At 41.8% G+C, this 21,760-nt stretch overlaps 2 protein-coding genes across 3 annotated transcripts; both read right to left on the reverse strand.

Annotated features, from left to right (window-relative positions):
- Nucleotides 1-7,848: 7,848 nt before the first annotated feature.
- LOC117597806 (HLA class II histocompatibility antigen, DR beta 4 chain) lies at nt 7,849-16,358 on the reverse strand. Of its 2 annotated transcripts, XM_053236314.1 has the most exons (7): nt 16,223-16,358; nt 10,596-10,756; nt 10,002-10,274; nt 9,439-9,720; nt 8,957-9,070; nt 8,796-8,824; nt 7,849-8,655 (listed from the first exon to the last, which is right to left on the reverse strand). In XM_053236314.1, exons 2-6 carry the CDS (start codon nt 10,651-10,653, stop codon nt 8,802-8,804), a joined length of 750 nt encoding a protein of 249 aa, XP_053092289.1. In that variant the 5' UTR covers nt 10,654-10,756; nt 16,223-16,358; the 3' UTR covers nt 7,849-8,655; nt 8,796-8,801. The 2 variants fall into 2 exon arrangements, with proteins under 2 accessions (XP_053092289.1, XP_053092290.1); XM_053236315.1 differs by lacking the exon at nt 16,223-16,358 and having other exon boundaries at nt 10,002-10,305; nt 10,596-10,689.
- Nucleotides 16,359-18,386: 2,028 nt separating this feature from the next.
- Nucleotides 18,387-21,464, reverse strand: LOC113546093 (H-2 class II histocompatibility antigen, I-E alpha chain-like). Its single transcript, XM_053236316.1, has 5 exons — nt 21,307-21,464; nt 20,804-21,049; nt 18,999-19,280; nt 18,779-18,908; nt 18,387-18,697 (listed from the first exon to the last, which is right to left on the reverse strand). Exons 1-4 carry the CDS (start codon nt 21,362-21,364, stop codon nt 18,787-18,789), a joined length of 708 nt encoding a protein of 235 aa, XP_053092291.1. The 5' UTR covers nt 21,365-21,464; the 3' UTR covers nt 18,387-18,697; nt 18,779-18,786.
- Nucleotides 21,465-21,760: the final 296 nt, after the last annotated feature.

The following is a 21,760-nucleotide window of genomic DNA, read 5'->3' on the forward strand; positions in this document are numbered from 1 at the left end:
CTATTACAAGAAAAAATCTCATTGTTGTCAGAAAAGCATCACATTATTCCTTATTCACACAGGAAAAGTAATCATGTTATTATGAAAAAATAATAATGTTATTATGACAAAAGCATCACATTATTAGAAGAAAACATCTTGTAACTACAAGAAAACACTCTGTGATTGGATGCTTTTCTCATACTAACAGGATGCTGATGAGAATTTTTTTTTCTTGCATGAAAGCAAGGTGCTTCTGTGCATATCTGATATCTGTGATACTTTATCATCACAAACAGCTTAAATAAAGTGAATGCACAACCATTCTGAACTGATGAGTGTGAGTGCTATACTCTCAAGCGTACATAACAATCGTGATGCCAAATATAGCTCTAGTTTTGAAACTTTGGCAAAAACTTAACAGCACAAAAACCAAATCAGACTGGAAAGTCCCTGTTATTGATGTAAATCTAACCAGTCACAAGAGAGTAATATTATTACATTATCAGTATCTGGGGAAAAAGAATTTAGAAAGATCTGATATGAAACATAATAATGTAAAAGGATCATCACAGGGCATACAGTGTTCTTTCATTAAGTTACTTTCAAAAAATAACAGTCAGAAACATTTTACATAAAAAGAATTTATTCATATTGTTGAGTTAATTAATGTAATGTAATAATATATACAATACAGTGTGTATAGTACAGTGCAGCTGGCTAGGTAACACACAACCAAATTGTTCATACATGCGCATCGAACGGGAAAATGCTGAACCATAGTATTTTATCTCTGTCATTTTGCTTAATTTCTGGTCACATTACAGCTTTACACACAGTGACCAGTCTATTAGGAACTATGTTAGGTGTGTGTGTGTGTATATATATATATATATATATATATATATATATATATATATATATATATATATATATATATATATATATATATATATATATATATATATATATATATATATACATACACACACACCTAATATAGTTCCTAATAGACTGGTCACTGTGTGTAAAGCTGTAATGTGACCAGAAATGTGACATACATATACAGTACATATACACATATACACTGCTCAAAAAAATTAAAGGAACACTTTGAAAACACATCAGATCTCAATGGGAAAAATATCATGCTGGATATCTATACTGATATGGACTGGGTAGTGTGTTAGGAACGAAAGGATGCCACATTGTTGATGGAAATGAAAATTATCAACCTCCAGAGGGCTGACTTCAAAGATACCCTGAAAATCAAAGTGAAAAAATGATGCAGCAGGCTAGTCCATTTTGCTGAAATTTCATTGCAGCAACTCAAAATGGTACTCAATAGTTTGTATGACCCCCACGTGCTTGTATGAATGCCTGACAATGTCGGGGCATGCTCCTAATGAGACGACGGATGGTGTCCTGGGGTATTTCCTCCCAGATCTGGACCAGGGCATCACTGAGCTCCTGGACAGTCTGAGGTGCAACCTGACGGCGTCGGATGGACCGAAACATAATGTCCCAGAGGTGTTCTATTGGATTTAGGTCAGGTGAGCGTGGGGGCCATTCAATAGTATCAATTCCTTCATCCTCCAGGAACTGCCTGCATACTCTCGCCACATGAGGCCGGGCATTGTGGTGCACCAGGAGGAAGCCAGGACCCACTGCACCAGCGTAGGGTCTGACAATGGGTCCAAGGATTTCAACCCGATACCTAATGGCAGTCAGGGTGCCATTGTCTAGCCTGTAGAGGTCTGTGTGTCCCTCTATGGATATGCCTCCCCAGACCATCACTGACCCACCACCAAACCGGTCATGCTGAATGATGTTACAGGCAGCATAACGTTTTCCATGGCTTCTCCAGACCCTTTCACGTCTGTCACATGTGCTCAGAGTGAACCTGCTCTCATCTGTGAAAAGCACAGAGCGCCAGTGGCGGACCTGCCAATTCTGGTGTTCAATGGCAAATGCCAATCGAGCGCCATGGTGCCGGGCAGTGAGCACAGGGCCCACTAGAGGACGTCGGGCCCTCAGGCCACCCTCATGAAGTCTGTTTCTGATTGTTTGGTCAGAGACATTCACATCAGTGCCCTGCTGGAGGTCATTTTGTAGGGCTCTGGCAGTGCTCATCCTGTTCCTCCTTGCACAAAGGAGCAGATACCGATCCTGCTGATGGGTTAAGGACTTTTTATGGCCCTGTCCAGCTCTCCTAGAGTAACTGCCTGTCTCCTGGAATCTCCTCCATGCTCTTGAGACTGTGCTGGGAGACACTGCAAACCTTCTGGCAATGGCACATATTGATGTGCCTTCCTGGAGGAGTTGGACTGTCTGTGCAACCTCTGTAGGGTCCAGGTATCGCCTCATGCAACCAGTAGTGACCCTGACCCTAGCCACATGCAAAACTAGTGAAAAACAGTCAGAAAAGATGAGCAGGGAAAAAAATGTCAGTGGCCTCCACCTGTAAAACCATTCCTGTTTTGGGGGTCGTCTCATTGTTGCCCATCTAGTGCACCTGTTGTTAATTTCACTAACACTGAAGCAGCTGAAACTGATTAACAACCCCCTCTGCTACTTATCTGACCAGATCAATATCCCAGGAGTTTAATCGACTTGATGCTATACTCTGATTAAAAAGTGTTCCTTTAATTTTTTTTGAGCAGTGTATATATATATGACTTATATATAAGTCATGTGACACCAGTCACCTTTGTACAGTGTTGTGCATAGGTATTGACCCCCCTTGAACTTTTCCACATTTTGTTGTGTTTTACCATTTGGTATATATAATATATCTAATGTTTAAAAGAGCAAAATATTTTCATGTCTTTTCTCACAGATTCTCAGTCAGACTGAGGCCTGGGCTTTGAGTGGGCCCACCAAATATGTTCAACTTCTTGGTTTTGAACCACTCCAGTGTAGCTTTGGCTCCATTCCTCAAGCCTGACCAGTTACCTGGTCTCTGCTGATAAAACACATCCCCACAACATGGCATTACCACCACCATGCTGCTCTCATGCTGACAAGCAGTGTAGAGTTTCTGCCAAATGTAGCAAACAAGTTTAATTTTAATCTTATCAGAACAGAGAACCTTTATCCACAAGTTTTCTGAGGAATTCGTTATGGATTTTTTTTTTAATTGATGGCTTTTTTCTTGCCGCTTTTTTTTAATAATGGATCTAATGTGGCTCTGATTGATGTCCAAGGTTTGGGATACTTTTTATAACCAAACCCTGACTGAAACTTTTCCAGAATTGGTCATGGACTTGTAATAAACCAAAAGCTCACTGGTTCTCATGCTACTGTTTGTTTAGGTATGTAAGAAACTCTGGGTTCTTCCAGGAACAGGTGTATTTATACTGAGTTCACGTGACACTGTATTTGCACACAGGTCAACTCTATAATAACTCATTGTACCAGAACTAATTTAGGGGTTTCACAGCAATGAGGGTGAAAACCTAATTGTATACATAATTGTATACATTATATTGATTTTTTTTTTAATTTAAGGCACTGTATATTTATACTCACTGCACTACAAGGAAAGATAAGATTTATGTATTTTCAGTATTGTCACTGTTGTTAGCTGTTAATCTAGATACATATATGCACCGTATTACTGCTACATATGACTTTTCTTCTGGAAGTTACACAGCTCTAAATACAGCCTTTTTAACAATAAAGTTTTAATAATATGAGACAGATGTAGGCATATATCCCATAGTTTCCAAGAGGACTGTTATATAGGTGTTGACTTACCTTCTTTGAAGTATATATTACATGAAAAAGTTAGCATTTCTATAATTTAATATGGTATCAGGTTACTGTATGTGCTACTGTATGTTGGTACCATATATTAAATGAATGTTATTAAGCTCTGATTTATAAGAGTTGTGCGTCAGAATCCACAAAACTCCACAAGACCTCTGAAGGTGTGCTGTGGTATCTGGCACTAAGACGTTAGCAGCAGATCCTTTAAGTCCTGTAAGTTGCAAGGTGGGACCTCCATTGATCGGACTTGTTTGTCCAGTACATCCCACAGATGCTCGATCAGATTGAGATCTGGGGAATTTGGAGGCCAAGTCAATGCTGTGAACACTTGGTCATGTCCCTAAAACCATTCCTGGACAATTTTTGCAGTGTGGCAGGGTGCATTATCCTGCTGAAAGAGGCCACTGCCATTAGGGAATACCATTGCCATGAAGGGGTGTACTTGGTCTGCAACAATGTTTCACATGAATGCCAGGACCCAAGGTTTCCCAGCAGAACATTGCCCAGACCATCACACTGCCTCCGCCAGCTTGCGTTCTTCCCATAGTGCATGCTGCTGCCATCTCTCCCCCAGGTAAGCGACGCACACACACCCAGCCTTCCACATGATGTAAAAGAAAATGTGATTCATCAGACCAGGCCACCTTCATCCATTGTCTAGTTCTGATGCTCACATGCTGATTGTAGGTGGATAGGGGTCAGCATAGGCTCTCTGACCGGCTACACAGCCCCATACGCAGCAAGCTGTGATGCACTGTGTGTTCTGACATCTTTCTATCAGAGCCAACATTAACTTTTTCAGGAGTTTGTGCTACAGTAGCTCTTCTGTGAGATTGGACCACATGGGCTAGCCGTTGCTCCTCACACGCATCAGTGAGCCTTGGGCACTCATGACCCTGTCTCTGGTTCACCGGTTGTCCTTCCTTGGACCACTTTTGGTAGGAACTAAACACTGCATATCAGGAACACAACACAACACCTGCTGTTTTGGGGATGCAATGACCCAGTTGTCTAGCTATCACAATTTGGGCCTTGTCAAAGTCACTAAGATCCTTATGCTTGCCCATTTTCCTGCTTCCAACACATCAACTTCCAAAACTGATTGTTCACTTGCTGCCTAATATATCCCACCCCTTGACAGGTGACACTGTAACAAGATAATCAATGTTATTCACCACTCTTGTAAAAGTGATTTAACAATGTCACCATTTCCGCAAATTACCTGAACGTCTGCTGAATACCTACATGCTAATTATAGCATAGTGCAAGTAACTGCATTTGAATGCCATAAATTTATTTCTAATAGCAGTATGTCTTCATGCCCAGAAAGAGCACAACAGATGAAATTTTTGCTCTGAGAATTTTGATGGAGAAGTATAGGGATGGTCAGAGGGAGTTGCACTGTGTGTTTGTAGACTTGGAGAAGGCGTATGACAGGGTGCCAAGTGAAGAGCTGTGGTACTGTATGAGGAAGTCAGGAGTAGCAGAGAAGTATGTCAGAGTGGTGCAGGACATGTATGAGAGGAGCAGAACAGTGGTGAGGTGTGCTGTAGGTCAGACAGAGGAGTTCAAAGTGGAGGTGGGACTGCATCAGGGATCGGCTCTGAGCCCCTTCCTGTTTGCTATGATGATGGACCAGTTGTCAGAGGAGGTCAGACAGGAGTCTCCTTACACAATGATGTTTGCGGATGACATTGTGATCTGTAGTGAGAGCAGGGAGCAGGTGGAGGAAAACCTGGAGAGGTGGAGGTTTGCACTGGAGAGAAGAGGAATGAAAGTCAGTCATAGTAAGACTGAGTACATGTGTGTGAATGAAAGGGAGGGAAGTGGAACAGTATGATTACAGGGTGAAGAGGTAAAGAAGGTACAGGAGTTTAAGTACTTGGGGTCAACAGTCCAGAGTAATGGAGAGTGTGGGAAAGAGGTAAAGAAGCGAGTGCAGGCAGGTTGGAATGGGTGGAGAAAGGTGTCGGGAGTTCTGTGTGATAGAAAAATATCAGCGAGAATCAAGGGGAAGGTGTACAAGACAGTGGTGAGACCGGCCATGCTGTATGGTTTAGAGACAGTGGCACTGAGGAAGAGACAGGAGTCAGAGCTGGAGGTAGCAGAGCTGAAGATGTTGAGGTTCTCTTTGGGAGTGACAAGGTTGGACAGGATTAGGAACGAGTACATCAGAGGGACAGCTCATGTTGGACGTTTGGGGGACAAAGTTAGGGAGGCCAGATTACGATGGTTTGGACATGTTCAGAGGAGGGAGAGTGAGTATATTGGTAGGCGAATGTTGGACATGGAGCTGCCAGGCAGGAGGCAAAGAGGAAGGCCAAAGAGGAGATATATGGAGGTAATAAATGAGGATATGAAGCTAGTGGGTGCAAGTGTTGAGGATGCAGAAGATAGGGATAGGTGGAGAGTGATGATTCGCTGTGGCAACCCCTGAAGGGAAAAGCCGAAAGAAAAAGAAGATTTCAATTAAAAAAAATTACAATCTAGTCTGTATTCTATAATCTGGAATAAGCAAATGATTTATGCTTGCAGAAAAAAAAACCCTTTCCATTTAGAACTGAATAGAAATTATTGATCTTCTAATGCAAAAGAAAGAAAAATATTTAAATTCTGTGTAATCAGAATGAATTGAAAACACAAAAAATGAGTGCATTCAGCCAGGCAATGATAAGCTAATTATGTAAAATGTCTACAAGTGAAAAAGAATGAGCTACTTCAGCAGTAAGTAAAGTAAAAGCATGTCACTGTGCTCAACTGACTCTTTTCTTACAGCACTGTATTTCACCACAGAGAGGTGTCTAATATAAATCAGAGTAATATTGCATGAAGACACTCACAAATAAAGTACACAGTGCATTTATCACAGCTCATGTGAAATTTCAGATTCAGACCGTCACAGATCTGTTAAATCACAATCCAATATTAAATAAATGTTGCAGAAAAGAAATTAAACTTCTGATGGTAAAGTTTAAGCTTTAACGACTTTAAGTGTCATCAGTCTGGAGGCCTGTGGAATTTGAAAAACATTTCTTTTGAGTTCGGTAATTGTAAATGCTCATGTTTTTCTGGTACAGTATGTTTTTTTTTTTTTTTTTTTTTTAAAGAAGTAGGACATTTACACAATACCACAATTGCGTTACAAATATGTATCTGTTGTGTATATGTGGTAGTGTGTTTTCTTTCACTTATACACTCTAATAATGCTTTATAAAGCTCCAACACTTAAGTACCTGGTGATTTAACATATTACGACTGCTGTACTGTGTAGAATACAAGAAGTAAAAAAAAAAGAAAAATATTTAGATGTATGTAAATATATAATGTGATGTATATGAGTTATAGGCCCATTATAATCCAGAAAGTACTGTAGCCATATATAATGTACAAAATAGAAATATAATAATCCTAATTGTTTGCACATCATAGATATATTAGGGTAGAAGTCGTAGAGGGAAAAAATGAAATAATAACAATTTTAAGTGGATGACCATAAAATGTCCATAAAATAACAGCTATACTTGTATCCCACCTTATTCTTGTGAAAGTTAAGGACATCACAAATTACAAATAAATTAAATCAATGACTTTTAATGTGCTAATGAATAAACATAGAGTAGGTCATTGTTTAGTCAAGTTTAAGCATTAAGAAAAAATGATATTAGAGCTTTATTAGGCATTATTAGATTTGTTAAAAAAAAAAAAAAAGATTACTGAGCACTGTTACCAAATTAGCATGGTTATTTATTTTTGATTTTAGCACATCAATGTCTGATCTTCACCTTAGTAAGGAGCTGAGGATTTCTTCAGGACGTCACAGTTGGGCCTGTAAATATGACACTTAACCCTCAGCTGTTCACTTCTATGCTTCATTTATATTATTCCTCACTCATAGATTACTTTGATTAAAAGTTTCTAACAAAATTATGAACATACGGTTATACAAGAGAGAAAGTAAATCAAATCACTGTGTGTACTTTCTGGTTTTGTAGGTCAAAAATGTTGTCTAAGCTAAATGAAATATTTTAGAATAAACTAATTGACTCTCCTGAATAAAAGCACCGACGTATAAAGTCAAAATTATTCATCACACTTAAATTTTCATTTTTAAAATCATTTTATTATTATTTATGCATTGCTTCTTTTTTCCAGTGGAAATGAAGTTCCCCACCCCAAACTCAAATTCTCCACTTAAGCTTGAAATAAGTTCATAATCCATAATCTAAAAGTAATTACTCCTCAGAAATACAGCAGGATTAAAAGTTTACTAATAAGAACTGTGTTTATTTCATTAGCTAACTGATACAAAGTGTTATAAATCTGTCTAATTATATTTATATAAAGATTTTATGTCTATTTTTACATCAATTTCTTTTACAACCAAAAGTTTATTAAGAGTCAGCATACATACAGAATCAAAAATAAATCCAGTTCTTACAATTAAAATTAAATTTTAGTGACTGATGATAAAAAAACAGAAATTTACAGATAGTTAGTATGAAATGATAAACAGCATCATTAAAACTGAGAAAGTGATCCAGGTTAAAGCAGACTGTAGGGAGCGCTAATGATTTAATAATGAAAATAATTCATTCTTTAACAACTTTCAGATGCTTTATAAGCCCTTCATTTGTACATTTTTTGAAAGCTGGATGTAGTATCTAAGCTCAGTTTGTCAGATTTCTACTCAAGAACTATTATAAAGCCTATAATTAAGCTATTCAACATCAGTTTCATCAAAATCCTACATAAAGCTGGTCTTACATGAAGGTAAAGGATAATTCAGATGCAGATGCACATATTAATGTCTCATTTCTCAGTAAGTGCTAACTGTTAGGAATAAAGCAGATGTTTAACAGATAAAGCCACTTCAGCAAACACTCCAGTGTTTCTCTGCTCAAAGACCTGTAGAAATTAAGATCACGTGTGTGAGCATAAAAATGATAACATTTTAGCATAACTGTAGCCAAACAGTGAGCATTATGGGTAAATAAACTCTCTCCAATACGGGAAATGCAAACCAACGTGTCAAATTCAAGCTTTACCTGAGTTTATGTCGGGACCAGGATCCGTCCTGTGAACAGAAAGCAGAAATAAAGCAGATGGATGAATATCAGGTAGCGAGTTTTATTATTAATTATTAATAACATTTAATTTTAATGAGAATGTTTAGATTTTCTGTATTCATTCTGGTTAAGTCACTGACCTGAGGCTTTCTTCTTGTAGTAGATGAATCCAGCAGCTGAAAGCACGATCCCCAACACCAGCCCCGAAGCCCCTATAGCAATCTTACTCTTATCAGGTTCAGACATGGAGGGATCTGAGACATAAAGGAGTTTTTACATATATTACACAACCAAATCAGCATTTTTAATAGCTGCACTAGAGGTTATGGAATAACAACAGCATTTTATACAGTATGGACCAACAGTATTGAGAACTGCTTTTATTTTCTGTTATGAAGAAAAAACCTAATTATTTTATTTGATTATATTTTTTTAACTTGTTGTTTATTGTTGGTGACTGAAAGCTAGTTGAATTAGCATGAGGTTTTATTTGATGAAAGATGAAAGCAGTTAGTTTTCATCTGAGAGAAACAGGATTTCTCAGTTTTGTATTCAGATTTAATGACGTAAGCTCAGTTCATGGACTCAGACATTTAGATCTGACTGTAGTGATCAGACTCACCCCACTTATATTCCATGGGTTTTTGGAAGCTGGCGTGTTGCACCACACAGGAGATCTGCTCTCCAGATTCAGGCATGTACTCCAGATGTGAGTGGATCTGATAGTACCAATCTCCATCAGCCATCTCCTCAGTGGACGTCACGTCACCCTCGACCTTTATACCGTTCCTCATCCAGGTCACCGTGATTTGTGGAGGGTAAAATCTGTAAGCGCTGCACATCAGTCTGGCCGGGTGAGTGCCATCTGACTTCTTTACCAACTTCACTTTAACCTGGGGCTCAACTGCACAATTAAACCCACAACAACATTTACTTAAAACTTACAGTCATTCATTATAAACTAATAATAATAATAATAATAATAATAATAATAATAAGGTATCTAATAGGTAATCAGTTTAATTAGGTATAGCTAATAAGCTACAGAAGAGCAGCTCGGTGTGTATTATATATGTATATTAATATGTAACTAAACTCCTGTAAAATAAAGATTACTGTGTTGCAGAATGAGGAAATACTGGAATATTAGCTAATAAAGGGTTTTAGTTTAGTGAGTGATCTCACCTGTTTTACTCAGGATGGCGCTGTAGTAAATCCCAGCATTAGGCTTACAGACAGTTTCCACTGAGTCTTTTAGTCCTGCCAGCTGTGTAGGGTCATTGTTAAATCTCTCTGCGTTGTAGATGCCTAACTCAGTGTATCCCACAAACTTCCCCAGAGTGCTGTTATACTCAGCGTAGTTAATCTTATTGAAGATTGCAGGCACTATGAGCTCCATGTCACTCAGATCAGCTTTGCTCCAGTAGCACCAAAATGGCTGTGCCAGTGAATGTCCATCTGAGAGAAGAACAGCACAGGTGTTTAATCCCTGCTGAAACACAGACACATACAGCTTTATCTTTAATAGATTCTTTAATGTTTTATTTTAAACACTAATTCTGCGCTTTAACCTGCCTTTAACCAAAACAAACAAACAAATAAAGAAATCTCCGGTTCTGTAATATTCTTCTGACAAAAACAGTAACCTTCTAAACACGTTTCTTTTCGTTTGTTTGTTTTCTTTTTTAAACACAACAGAGTTGTACATTATTTTATTTTTGTTTTATTTTTTTAAGAAACCAAACTAACTAAACCAGCAGCAGGTAATAAAAGACTCACTGGCTGTGTGCAGGACTGCAGGCAGGAGGAAGAGGAGAATCTTCAGCAGCTTGGACATCTCTGTTCCTCTGAGTCTGATCTCTCACTGAGCAAAGAGTGAGTGTAACAGCTCTACTCTACTCTACTCTACACACACACACACACACACACACACACCAATCCTGCACCACACACACACACAGTCACATGTTACCAGGCAGAATTCAAACCAATACTGTTCAGCTGTCGGGTTTCAGTGAGTTCACTGTTTAAAACTTATTTTTTATTCTTAAATTTTTGTTAACACTGATCAGTAACAATAATACAACATGTCTCATGAGTGTAAACTGCACTGAAATGACAATAAAAATGTTTATTAGCTACCTTAGGATACATGTTTATATTCAGAAATTATGAGTTTAGATTAGATTAGATTAGATTCAACTTTATTGTCATTGTTCAAAGTACATGTACTAAGCCAATGAAATGCAGTTAGCATCTAACCAGAAGTGCATAAGTGGCATATTTACAATAAATTACAAATAAGGATATATAGCTATGAGGGTGATATGTACAGGGGAATGGATGACTTATGTACAGGAGGTGCAGTAGGTATTATAAATAGTTCAGCCTCTACATAGTTTCTACATTTTTTACATTTCTGGTATTTCCTTCATGTTCTTGCTAATTTTTATTATACGAGTTCCTGCATAACAACCATCAAACATTATGTTTTCACAGCAGCTACTCTCCTCTCTGCTTATACACGACGTGTATAATAATGAAAAAAAAAAAAAAAACAGTTACATTTATTAGGCAGAGTTTTGCATTATAACGTGTTTTTGTTGAGTATATTTGAATTTATGTTGCCTTTTTTCTCCACTTCTGGTGTTAGAGCAGCATTATAAATACATATAAAAATTTTTTTTCTTCTTCGTTTCTCCAGGTGTGTTAATTTAGTATTTTGTTAATATTGTAGCGATCAAAGTAAGTGAAAAGACTCACTTGACAGTTTTGCCTTTCCTTTTATTAACGTGAGCGCTCGTGAAAAACCCAAGCTTGGGCTCCGACTCAAAGACTGAAAAAAACACTTCTTTTCTTTTTTTTCTTCTTCACAACTTTTTCCCCAAAAAAACTCTCCCTCCCCCCGAGTGCGCAGACTCGTTCTTCAGAAGAACACCCACCCCTAAAAGCCCCTATTCAAAAAGAACACATAACACATGAACAGACCATACGTGGCTTAAATCACACCTGACAGAACATAACACACTTCTCAGACTTGCTACACTGCCCTCCCTTCACAAAGTTCCTCGACCCCGAGGGAACGAACAAAGTCCCGGAACCGTCCCGGCAGCCTCCTAACTCTCCGAGGCCGCGGCTGCCCCTCCTGTGTTACTGTAACAAGGCTATCCGAATGCAAAGGTTGCACCTGAAGAACCAGTGTGGCTGCAGGGGATACCGCCAGAGGACTGGCAGTGCTCGGCTGCAATCCTGCCTCGCCCTCTGGGGTAGGTATAACCATAGAGGAGGCCGGTGCCAGGGCTGCAACGGCACCTCCTCTGTAAGGTGCCAATCTATCCCGATGCACGGCCACCTTCCTACCCCTTGGAGGCAACTGAACCCGGTAAACAACTTCTCCAATTCTTTCTAGTACACTGCATGGCCCGATCCACTGGGAGTCTAGCTTAGGGCACCTCCCCTTCTTTCTCTAAGGGCTGTACACCCACACCAACTCCCCCGCTACGAAATGTCGCCCTTTTGTTTTCAGGTCATAATTTTGTGCAAAATTATGAGCGACTTCCAATGTGTCCTGAAGCTTCCTAGCATACTCAGGGCCCGGGGGCACAGCAGGTGCATCAGGTGGCCTCCTGAAAGCCATTTCTCCTGGTGTTCTAATCTCTCGCCCCAACATCAAAAGGGCGGGGGTACAAGAGGTTGAGTCCTGCACAGCAGATCGGCATGCCATTAGAATAAATGGCAAGTGCCTGTCCCAATCTCGTTGATGCTTAGCAGTCACAATGGCTAGCTGTTCTGCGAGGGTCCTATTAAACCTCTCTACGAGGCCATCGCTTTGGGGGTGCAAAGGGGTGGTTCTTGTTTTGTGGATCCCCAATTTGTCGCACATTACTGAGAAGACACGTGACTTGAAGTTCCGGCCTTGGTCACTGTGTATGGATTCTGCAACCCCGAACCTGCAGAACATGCCATCTACCAATGCATCTACCACTGTCTCGGCTTCTTGGTCAGGCAGTGCATAAGCTTCTGGCCATTTAGTGAAATAATCCATAGCCATCAGCACAAACCTGTTACCCCTCACTGAACGTGGAAAAGGACCTAATATGTCCACCCCCACCCTCTCCATTGGGCCCCCTACGGGGAACTGCTGAAGGGGAGCAAGGGACCGGCCAGGTGGCCCCTTGCGGGCAGTGCAATCATCACACCGCCGACAAAAATCCTCCACATCTCTTCTCACGAGCCCCCAATAAAAACTCTGTCTGACACGTTTGAGTGTTTTCGAAACCCCAATGTGACCAGAACCCACTGTTCCATGGGCAGCCCTGATAACCCCCTCACGCAGCGTCCGGGGCACCACCACCTGCCACCTCCCCTCCCCAGTGGCGGGGTCCTTCCACTCCCTCTGCAACACCCCATCTCGCAAGCGCAGGTCCTTAAATTTGGCCCATAAGTTTTTTATGGACAGTGAGACAATGGCCACTTCCTCCCACGGAGGTCACTGCTGAGCTTGGACCCACTGGATTACTGGCTGCAGGTCTGCATCTTCCTCTTGCAGCTGCCTCCAGTCCTCTATACCCACTGTCTCAACCGCCAAACACACTGGTGTATCGCCATGCTTACAACCCAAGGAAGCACCACTGGCATCCGGGTTCTCCAGCTCTCTGTCCCTGGTCTCCCTCTTGTCACAGTACCGACACCCGTCGGCTGAGCAAGGCCGACGAGAAAGGGCACGCAAACGTAGACGCTCTGACCCTGCACGGTGTACTACGTTCATGTTGTACGTCTGAAGTTCCTCAATCCAGCGTGCCAACTGGCCCTCCGGCTCTTTGAATGACATTAGCCACTGGAGAGCTGAATGATCAGTGCGTACAGTGAAAGGTAGCCCGCACAGGTAATACTTAAAGTGTCGAACTGCAAAAAGCACAGCAGCAAGTTCCGTTCTGGTGACACAGTATCTGCGTTCGGATTTGTTGAACGCTTTGCTGTAGTAGGCCACGACCCTTTCTCCCCCAGTTCCCACCTGAGAGAGAACAGCTCCCATACCCACACTGCTGGCGTCTGTTTCCAGAATGAAGGGAAGAGCCGGATGAGGGGGAGCCAATATAGGGGCTGTGACCAGAGCCTGTTTCAGGGCAGCAAAAGAGTTTTGACACTCCTCAGTCCACGTGAAGGATTTGTCCTTCTTCAGCAGGTTGAAAAGCAGGTCTGCGATGGTAGAAAAACCCTGCACAAACCTCCGGTAATATGAGGCTAACCCTAAAAAACTTTTGAGCTGCTGCAAAGTTGTAGGAGTGGGCCACTCGCTCACTGCCTGCACCTTCTCTTCCATTGTGCCAATCCCCTGCCCCCCGAGCTTGTGCCCCAAGAACGTCACCTCCCTCCTAAAAAAATTACATTTCTCTGGGTGCAGCTTCAAGCCAGACTCGCTCACGCAACCCAGCACACGGCTGAGAGGCCTCCAGGATGTCATCCAGGTACACCAGACACTCTGACCGTGGAATACCTGATAACACCCTGTACATTAACCTAGCAAAGGTAGCTGGCGCATTGCAGAGGCCGAAGCAGAGCACCCTGAACTGCCATAACCCCCTACTTGTACAAAAGCGGTTTTTGTTCTGGCATCGGGAGCAAGTGGCACCTGCCAATAGCCAGTGCGCAGGTCCAGGGAAGTGAACCATGATGACCCAGCTACGAGGTCCAGTGACTCATCCACCCGAGGGATGGGATATGAGTCCTTCCTGGTGACCTCATTAAGGCGCCTATAGTCAACACAAAATCTCCACTGACCCCCCCTTCTTAGGCACCATGACCACGGGTGCGGCCCATGCACTCTCAGACGGCTCAATAATACCCGCTCGCTGCATGTCCAACAAGGCCTTATCAGCAGCGTCCTGGCGGGCAAAAGGGAGCCTCCGAGGCCACAACCTAATGGGCATGGCATCTCCTGTCTCAATTTCGTGCTGCACCAGATGTGTTCCCCATCCCCAAATACGAAACAATGTTGGAAATCAACCAACAAATCCCAAAACTGCTCTTGCTGACTCTCATCCAAGCCCTCCTGATTCTTCAGCCACATCTCCCTCAAAGCCCCCAACCCTTCCCTCTCTCCAAGAGGTGGAAACAAAGCACCACTCTCCTGTCCATACCTCCCAGGGAGACTCGAGACTGGCTCTGAATAGGGCTGTGTGGCCACCCACGGGCAAAGGTCAGTTGGGGTGTGGGTTAAGGGAGTGGGAGAATCATCTACCTGAGGTGGCTTGGCGTCAGCGCTTGGGCAGGATTGCAAATGCAATGTGTGGCGCTCCAACATAGAGTCCCCAGGAGCAGCTGCTGCAACTAACAGACCTGTAAAAGACAGATCAGCATTATTTTCAGTGGACATGACAACCGCAGGACCCCCTTCAAAACGGAGCAGGCCATCCCTTAAGTCTAACTGGCAACCTGCACTTTTAAGCAAGTCCAGACCAAGAATACAGGAGTCCTGGACTGTAGCCACCCACACCGAATGGCGCAATGTCTTTCCACCTAGAGTCAGCCCCACCTCTCCTTTACCCTTCATTGGCGCTAGTTCACCAGTCACTGTGCGTAGTCGGACAGTGGTGGGCTCCAACTTGGCATTCGCTGGAACTACATCTGGTCTTATCACTGTGACAGTCGATCCCGTATCCACCAATGCTAAACACGGATCCCCCTCCACCAAAATAGGTACATGACAAAAATCACTAACACATGTTTGTCCCACCACAACCACAGACTCGTTTGGCCCCCAATCTCCCTCCCCCAACAGTCCAAGATCGTCTTCCCTTAGTCCATCTCTTGAGACTTCTGCAGACAATGACTCATGGTGGGGATGAGCATTGCGGGTCCGCACATCCCCAATCATGCGGACCCCATCCTGCTTCCCTGTTTCCCGCACTGTCGAACTAAATGTCCAACCTGCCCGCAACCCCAACAAACCCTTGGTCGAGCACGAAGTCGCTGGTCAGGTTGCAGGGGCGCTGTACGCTGGGCAAGCTGTGTCTGCCTTCGAAGCTCCACAGGAGTAAGGGCCTGGATGAATTGATCTCTCGCAAGCTCCCCTTGAACAGATGGTGGCATGTGGGCATATGCCCGCCGAGTCAAATGTTCAATGTCATTTGCCAGGGCTCTCAGCTGCTCTCCTGGCTGCCTGTGTCTATTACTCAGCTCAGAACGCAGGAGCCCTGGCTGTTCAAATTGACCAAAACGTCGTCTCAGTGCCCCGACAAGTGCCTTATAATCATGTCTATCTTCAGGGCTAAGCAGTAACAAACAGTTCAGAGCATCAACTGTAAGGCACATAGCCAATTCAAGAGCTTTGCGGTCCTCCGACCAGTTCCCAGCACGAGCTAACAGTTCAAACTGTGCATGAAAAGCTTCCCAATCAACTTTACCTGAGAATTTGGGCGTTTTAACAGTCACCTCGGCAGCGCGGCTCCATGGGCGCCGCCATATTTGTTTACATCCGAAGACAGCGCGGTTCCGTGCGCGTCGCTATGTCCGTTCGCATCCGAAGACAGCGCGGTTCCGTGGGCGCCGCCATGTTTGTTGGTTGTCCCCGCGAAACTTCGGCGGTTCTCGGTGACACTCGGATCCTGCAGCGAAAGCCCGGCGTCTGCAGCCGTCCTCCTCATAGCCTCCTTCACACGAGCCCTGTGTAGCTCCAGACAGCCTTCATCTGCTGCAAATCGATCGGAAACCCACGCCGAAGCGCCCAGGGCCTCCCGAAACACTCGGCTGGTGTCCGGCTCGGATTTACCCTTTTCTCGAGCCTGCTTCTGCCTCGTGCTGCAGGGACGACAATGTCAGCAATCCCGTAGACCAACTGGATCCGTTCACTTGTGACACCAGTGTAGCGATCAAAGTAAGTGAAAAGACTCACTTGACGGTTTTGCCTTTCCTTTTATTAACGTGACATTTTTAAATAAACAGTTTCTTTCTGCATTTATAAGAAATCCCATATAAATATGCATATAAATGTCTCACTCTCCAGATGTGCATGCTAACACAAACATCTTTGCTACACATTTTTAAATAAACCAGTTGAAATATTAGCATGAAGAAGAATCTAACATGGAGTCCTGCTTACATGTCGCCTCCAGTACAACTGGCCCTGTTATCATATTTACAGTAAAATCCTGTGGACCAGATTTCAGCTCTAGTGCAGCAGAGTTTGAACTTTAACATTATAGAATGTTGCAAAAAAATGTGCTGATTTAAATATAAGTTAATTCTGCTTCAGGATGCGTTGAGTAATTTACAAACAAGACAAGCAGGGAAAAGAAAAGGCACTGAGAGACAGAACGCTTGTTTGTACAAAAGTGCTACGTATGAAATGTAATTTTCTCATATGCAAAACTTCTACTCAGTCATAAATCAGAGATCAATCAATGAAAACTAAGTTGGCGAGACCTGACCGAATACATAGAATATACACTCACTGTCCACTTTAATAGGTACACCTGAGCGTTCATGCAGTTATCTAATCAGCCAATCATGTGGCAGCAGCACAATGCATAAAATCATGCAGATACAAGTCAAGAGCTTCAGTTAATGTTCACATCAAACATCAGAATGAGGAAAAAGTGTGATCTCTGTGACTTTAACCATGGCATGGTTGTTGATGCCAGATGAGCTGGTTTGAGTTTTTCAGAAGCTGCTGATCTGCTGGAAATTCACACACAACAGTCTCTAGAGTTTAAACAGAATGGTGTGAAAAACAAAAACCATTGAGTGAGCGACAGTTCTGTGTGTGGAAATGCCTTGTTGATGAGAGAGATCAGAGGAAAATGGCCAAACTGGTTCGAGCTGCCAGGAAGTCTATAGTAACTCAAATAATCACTCTTTACAACTGTGGTGAGCAGAAAAGCATCTGAGCATGCACAACACATCAAACCCTGAGGTGGATGAGCAACAACAGCAGAAGACCACATCAGGTTCCACTCCTGTCAGCCAAGAACAGGAATCTGAGGCTATCATGAGCACAGACTTATTGAAACATTATGCACTGTGTAGAAACATCATCTGACATGAGGAATTACTACATCCACGATCGAGACACAGGGAAGCTGGTGCCACCATTTATTTTTTAGTTATCCATAAACTTTAACCTACCAGTACACAAGTCACATCACATGTGAAGAATCACAGGGAAAATTTAGACAAGGTTTTTTAGACACTTTATGATTTGCACTTTTTTTTTTTTTTTTTACGTGTAGTGCATGTGTTTCTGTTTTCATTTGTTTATTTTCACATGTTGATTTTTTCACTTCTAGGGGAAGCAGTTTCAATTTTCTTTTTTTAAATGTGATCATACTTTTTTCACTTTGTCACGTGCAATTTAAGAGCAAAACAAGGTGAAATGGACCTTATGCTTTTCTCTTGTGATCACATTCACATGATCACATCTGAAAAACGTATTACATGTCAAGTGTCTGTGATTTTCTGTAAGGGTTGTGGCTATTTATGTTCAAACTAGGCTAATACAGAGATTATGCTCTACTGATGCAACTAGCTACTGCATGTAGCATCTGTGTGGAAGCACAAATCATGTGATCATTCATGTGAATAAAGTTTATTTCTTTTATTCTTTGCAAGCACTCATTCCTTTTCATGTGCATTCTCTCTTCTAACATTAATTAGACATTATATACATTGGAAAAGAAAGACTTACAGATTTGTGCAGTGAGTTTAGAAATCTAACACACAGGTGTACAGTGGAACAGATTAAAAACTTTATATATAAAAAAACCTTAAATGCTTTAACAGATGAATTAAACTCTAGTGGATGTACAGTTTCTTTGGTGAAAAAAATCAAAATGAGACTTCTTGGTAGGAATCTAAACCTTCTGTGATCTCTTTACTTCTGGCTGAAACACAGAAACAGGTGTGTGTCAGAGATATACAGCGTATTAAATATTATAAATGTAATGTTTATTAATAGCTGTTACCTGAAGCTTCAGTTGCACTGGTTTCCTTTAACGAGGAAGAAAGTTCCAGTAGCGACTCCGAGCAGTCCTACAGCCAGACCCACTCCACAAAACACAGCCGGACCCACACTGGGAAGCTCCACATCCACCTCTACACACACACACACACACACACACACACATGCAGGGTTATTTCTGTACTAATAAAAGACTGAAGTGGTAGTTAAACACTCTGTCTCACCCCATGTCTTGGTGTCGGGTATCTGCAGGGCCTTGTGCTCCACCGTGCAGGTGTAAACGTCTCCTTCCTGTGGAGTGAAGGGCAGGTGGGAGAACTGGTTGTAGGTGTTGTCCTTATTCAGGTAGTACTGGCTGAGTGTGGATTTGTCCGTCACATCCATGTTGTTTTTGGTCCAGCGCACACGGACAGGTGGAGGGAAGAATCGTGTGAAGTGGCAGATGAGTGTGTTCTGGGCTCCCAGCTGTATATCATCACTAGGATAGATGGAGCTTTGTGGGGCATCTGGACAGTAATATAAAGTGTCAGTATTATGGTTGTCCTGACCACTAGAGGTCCCCCTTGAGTGTTTTTGTTAGTTCCTTTTTTTTGGTGTCTGTAATTAAGTTGATTGTTTTCACATGTGCCTGGGTTCCCGTGTGTGTATTTATGTTGCCCTGTTCCTCAGTTCTTTGCTCAGTGTTTCTCTAGCGATGACCAAGCCCTAGTCATTTTCTGTTTTGGATTTATCTACAAGCTGCCTGTTTTTGGGTATGGTATCTTGTTTTGTTTTTTGCCAACTCAACCTTCTGGAATTACTCTGGTTTTTTGATATTCTTGAGACTTTTGTATTTTTGTTTGTTATCCAGTTTTGACCTTGCTATGACTAATGGATTTTTGGACTCTTGAGATTTTTGTTCCTTTGGTATTTTGTGTTTTTGTTTCCCATTAAACCTGCTTGGATTTACTTTTGGATTTTTTGGAACTCTCCTCTGGCTCTATCTGGCATTTTGAAGATTGCCTTTTTAAATAAAGCTTCTAACTTTTCACCCTGAACTGTGCTCTGGTTTTCTGCATTTGGGTCCACCACTTTGCTAGTGCTCCCCCTAGCCCCCGAGCCCGTGTGGCGCAAGGGTAAAGCATCAGTTTCTCACCCCAGAGTTCGAGTCCCACTCCTGACAATAAAGTACATATGTGCACTATTATCACACTGAGACTGTGGTGTGTTTTTTATTTCTCCTGGCTGTCTGTGCCTTCTAATAACCAATAGCTCTGGGATCTAAGCTGTGCATTTAAACAAGAATCTTGAGGACAGCAGCTTTATTACAATGTAATGTAATTAAGGTGCTGTAATGAATTATGCTTCACTCAACATTCATTCAAAGATTATAATCGAATGCCAGAGGAGGCCCATGCACTATGACTATTTACAAATCAACCCTCTGGTTGTGTTCACCACTTAGTAATGTGCTACTGCCTCAGACCATCTCATCATCTAGCAAGCCACTAATAAAATCATCTACTTTTAGCACTATAATGCATACATGGGACATCTGTTGCACGTGTGTGTGTGTATGTGTGTGTGTGTGGTAATATAAATAAAAGCAATGGTAAAATAATTTATTCAGATTTATAAACAACACTTCAACTGTTACTCTCTGTTTAAAATGAGCTTAAATTCTTTGCTCATTTCTGCAATATAAATCTAATTTAATAAATAATTCATGTTTCGGGGCAAAGCAAACAACTGCTGTGATGTGATGCATTCTGGGATGTTTTAGCAGAATAATAAACAAAATGAAAATACTAGATACTACTAATACTAGTAATAGAACAGTTGTGTAGTGTGAACTGAGAGATTACAGTGATTTGCAGTAGGATATAATAAATACAGGTTTACAGGCTGCAGTTTTTATTATAGCTTACTGACAGCGTAATGCTCAGTAACTTAAAATCTAAAACAAATCTAACATCTTCATGCTGGAAAATGTTTTTTTTTTAGCCTGAGATGTAAATTTTTTTTACATTTTATACACTGAGTTACTCACCCTGTGCCACGGGCTGGTCTTTAAAGTCTTTTATAAACACCTTTAAGTTTGCTTGGCAGACGCCGATCTGAGTCTTGGCGGTCTCGTATCCTCCGGGTAACTCACCCGGATCAGCGAACGGAGGCAGCACATTCACCATCTGCTTCTTCACAAAATCTGCATAAAACGTCTCCTCTTCATCGGCCCCTAACATAAACTCCTTATCCGAGTCTGAGCATGCGGCCATTTGCACATGGTGGAGTTTAACTGGAGAAGTTCACACACACACACACAGCAACATGTTCAAACTGTAACAGCAGGTTATTACAGTCAGATTAAATGTAATTATAATCTATAAAACCAATAACTTTTTTTAATGACCTGAAGCGATGTCTGATTTAAATCCAGCTCTAAACCAAAATACCAACATTACCACTTTATAATACTGATTTAATTATCACTGAAAAAAAAAAATCTTTCCAGCACATAAATAAACTCCTATAAATAAACTGTATGTGACTTACTCTGTGCTTCAGTGTCCTTCACACACATCAGTGTGAAAAAGAGGAGAAATAATTTCATCCTGAAGTGTAGGATGAACTCAGTAGCAGTAACTCAGCAGCTCAGATGAAGGCACTTGTCTCTGAACACACACACACACTGAACACACACACACTGAACAGAGAGAGAAATAGAGCCGAGTGAAGAGTACAGGAGAAATAAATCCTCCAATCACATCATTTCTCTCTCACACAGTCAGTTGTGTGCAGCCAGACACTCCACTGAGTTTCACACTTCCTCACACTGCACACTTCTGCGACACACACGGAAGCATGAGCACGTTTCTCCAATGTCCCATGTTCTTTTCTTTACGCCATTCAGAATGGAAAAGTGATGTCTGTTATTTGCTTCATTTTGTTTGTGATCAGCTGCCTTGAAAATGCAGTTCCCTGTTGTCCGAGCGTAAGACTCTTATTT

Source organism: Pangasianodon hypophthalmus, chromosome 8, assembly GCF_027358585.1.
Source record: "Pangasianodon hypophthalmus isolate fPanHyp1 chromosome 8, fPanHyp1.pri, whole genome shotgun sequence".
Classification (NCBI taxonomy): Eukaryota; Metazoa; Chordata; class Actinopteri; order Siluriformes; family Pangasiidae; genus Pangasianodon; species Pangasianodon hypophthalmus.

Coding starts and splice junctions, on each gene's coding strand:
- LOC117597806 (XM_053236314.1), bottom strand. CDS start 10,653: ATGTCCAAGCTGCTGAAGATTCTCCTCTTCCTCCTGCCTGCAGTCCTG. Junction 9,721..10,001: donor CGCCATCCTGAGTAAAACAG/GTGAGATCACTC, acceptor TTAATTGTGCAG/TTGAGCCCCAGGTTAAAGTG. Junction 9,071..9,438: donor ACCCATGGAATATAAGTGGG/GTGAGTCTGATC, acceptor TTTATGTCTCAG/ATCCCTCCATGTCTGAACCT.
- LOC113546093 (XM_053236316.1), bottom strand. CDS start 21,364: ATGAAATTATTTCTCCTCTTTTTCACACTGATGTGTGTGAAGGACACT. Junction 19,281..20,803: donor AGACCAGCCCGTGGCACAGG/GTGAGTAACTCA, acceptor ATTACTGTCCAG/ATGCCCCACAAAGCTCCATC. Junction 18,909..18,998: donor ACCCGACACCAAGACATGGG/GTGAGACAGAGT, acceptor GTGTGTGTGTAG/AGGTGGATGTGGAGCTTCCC.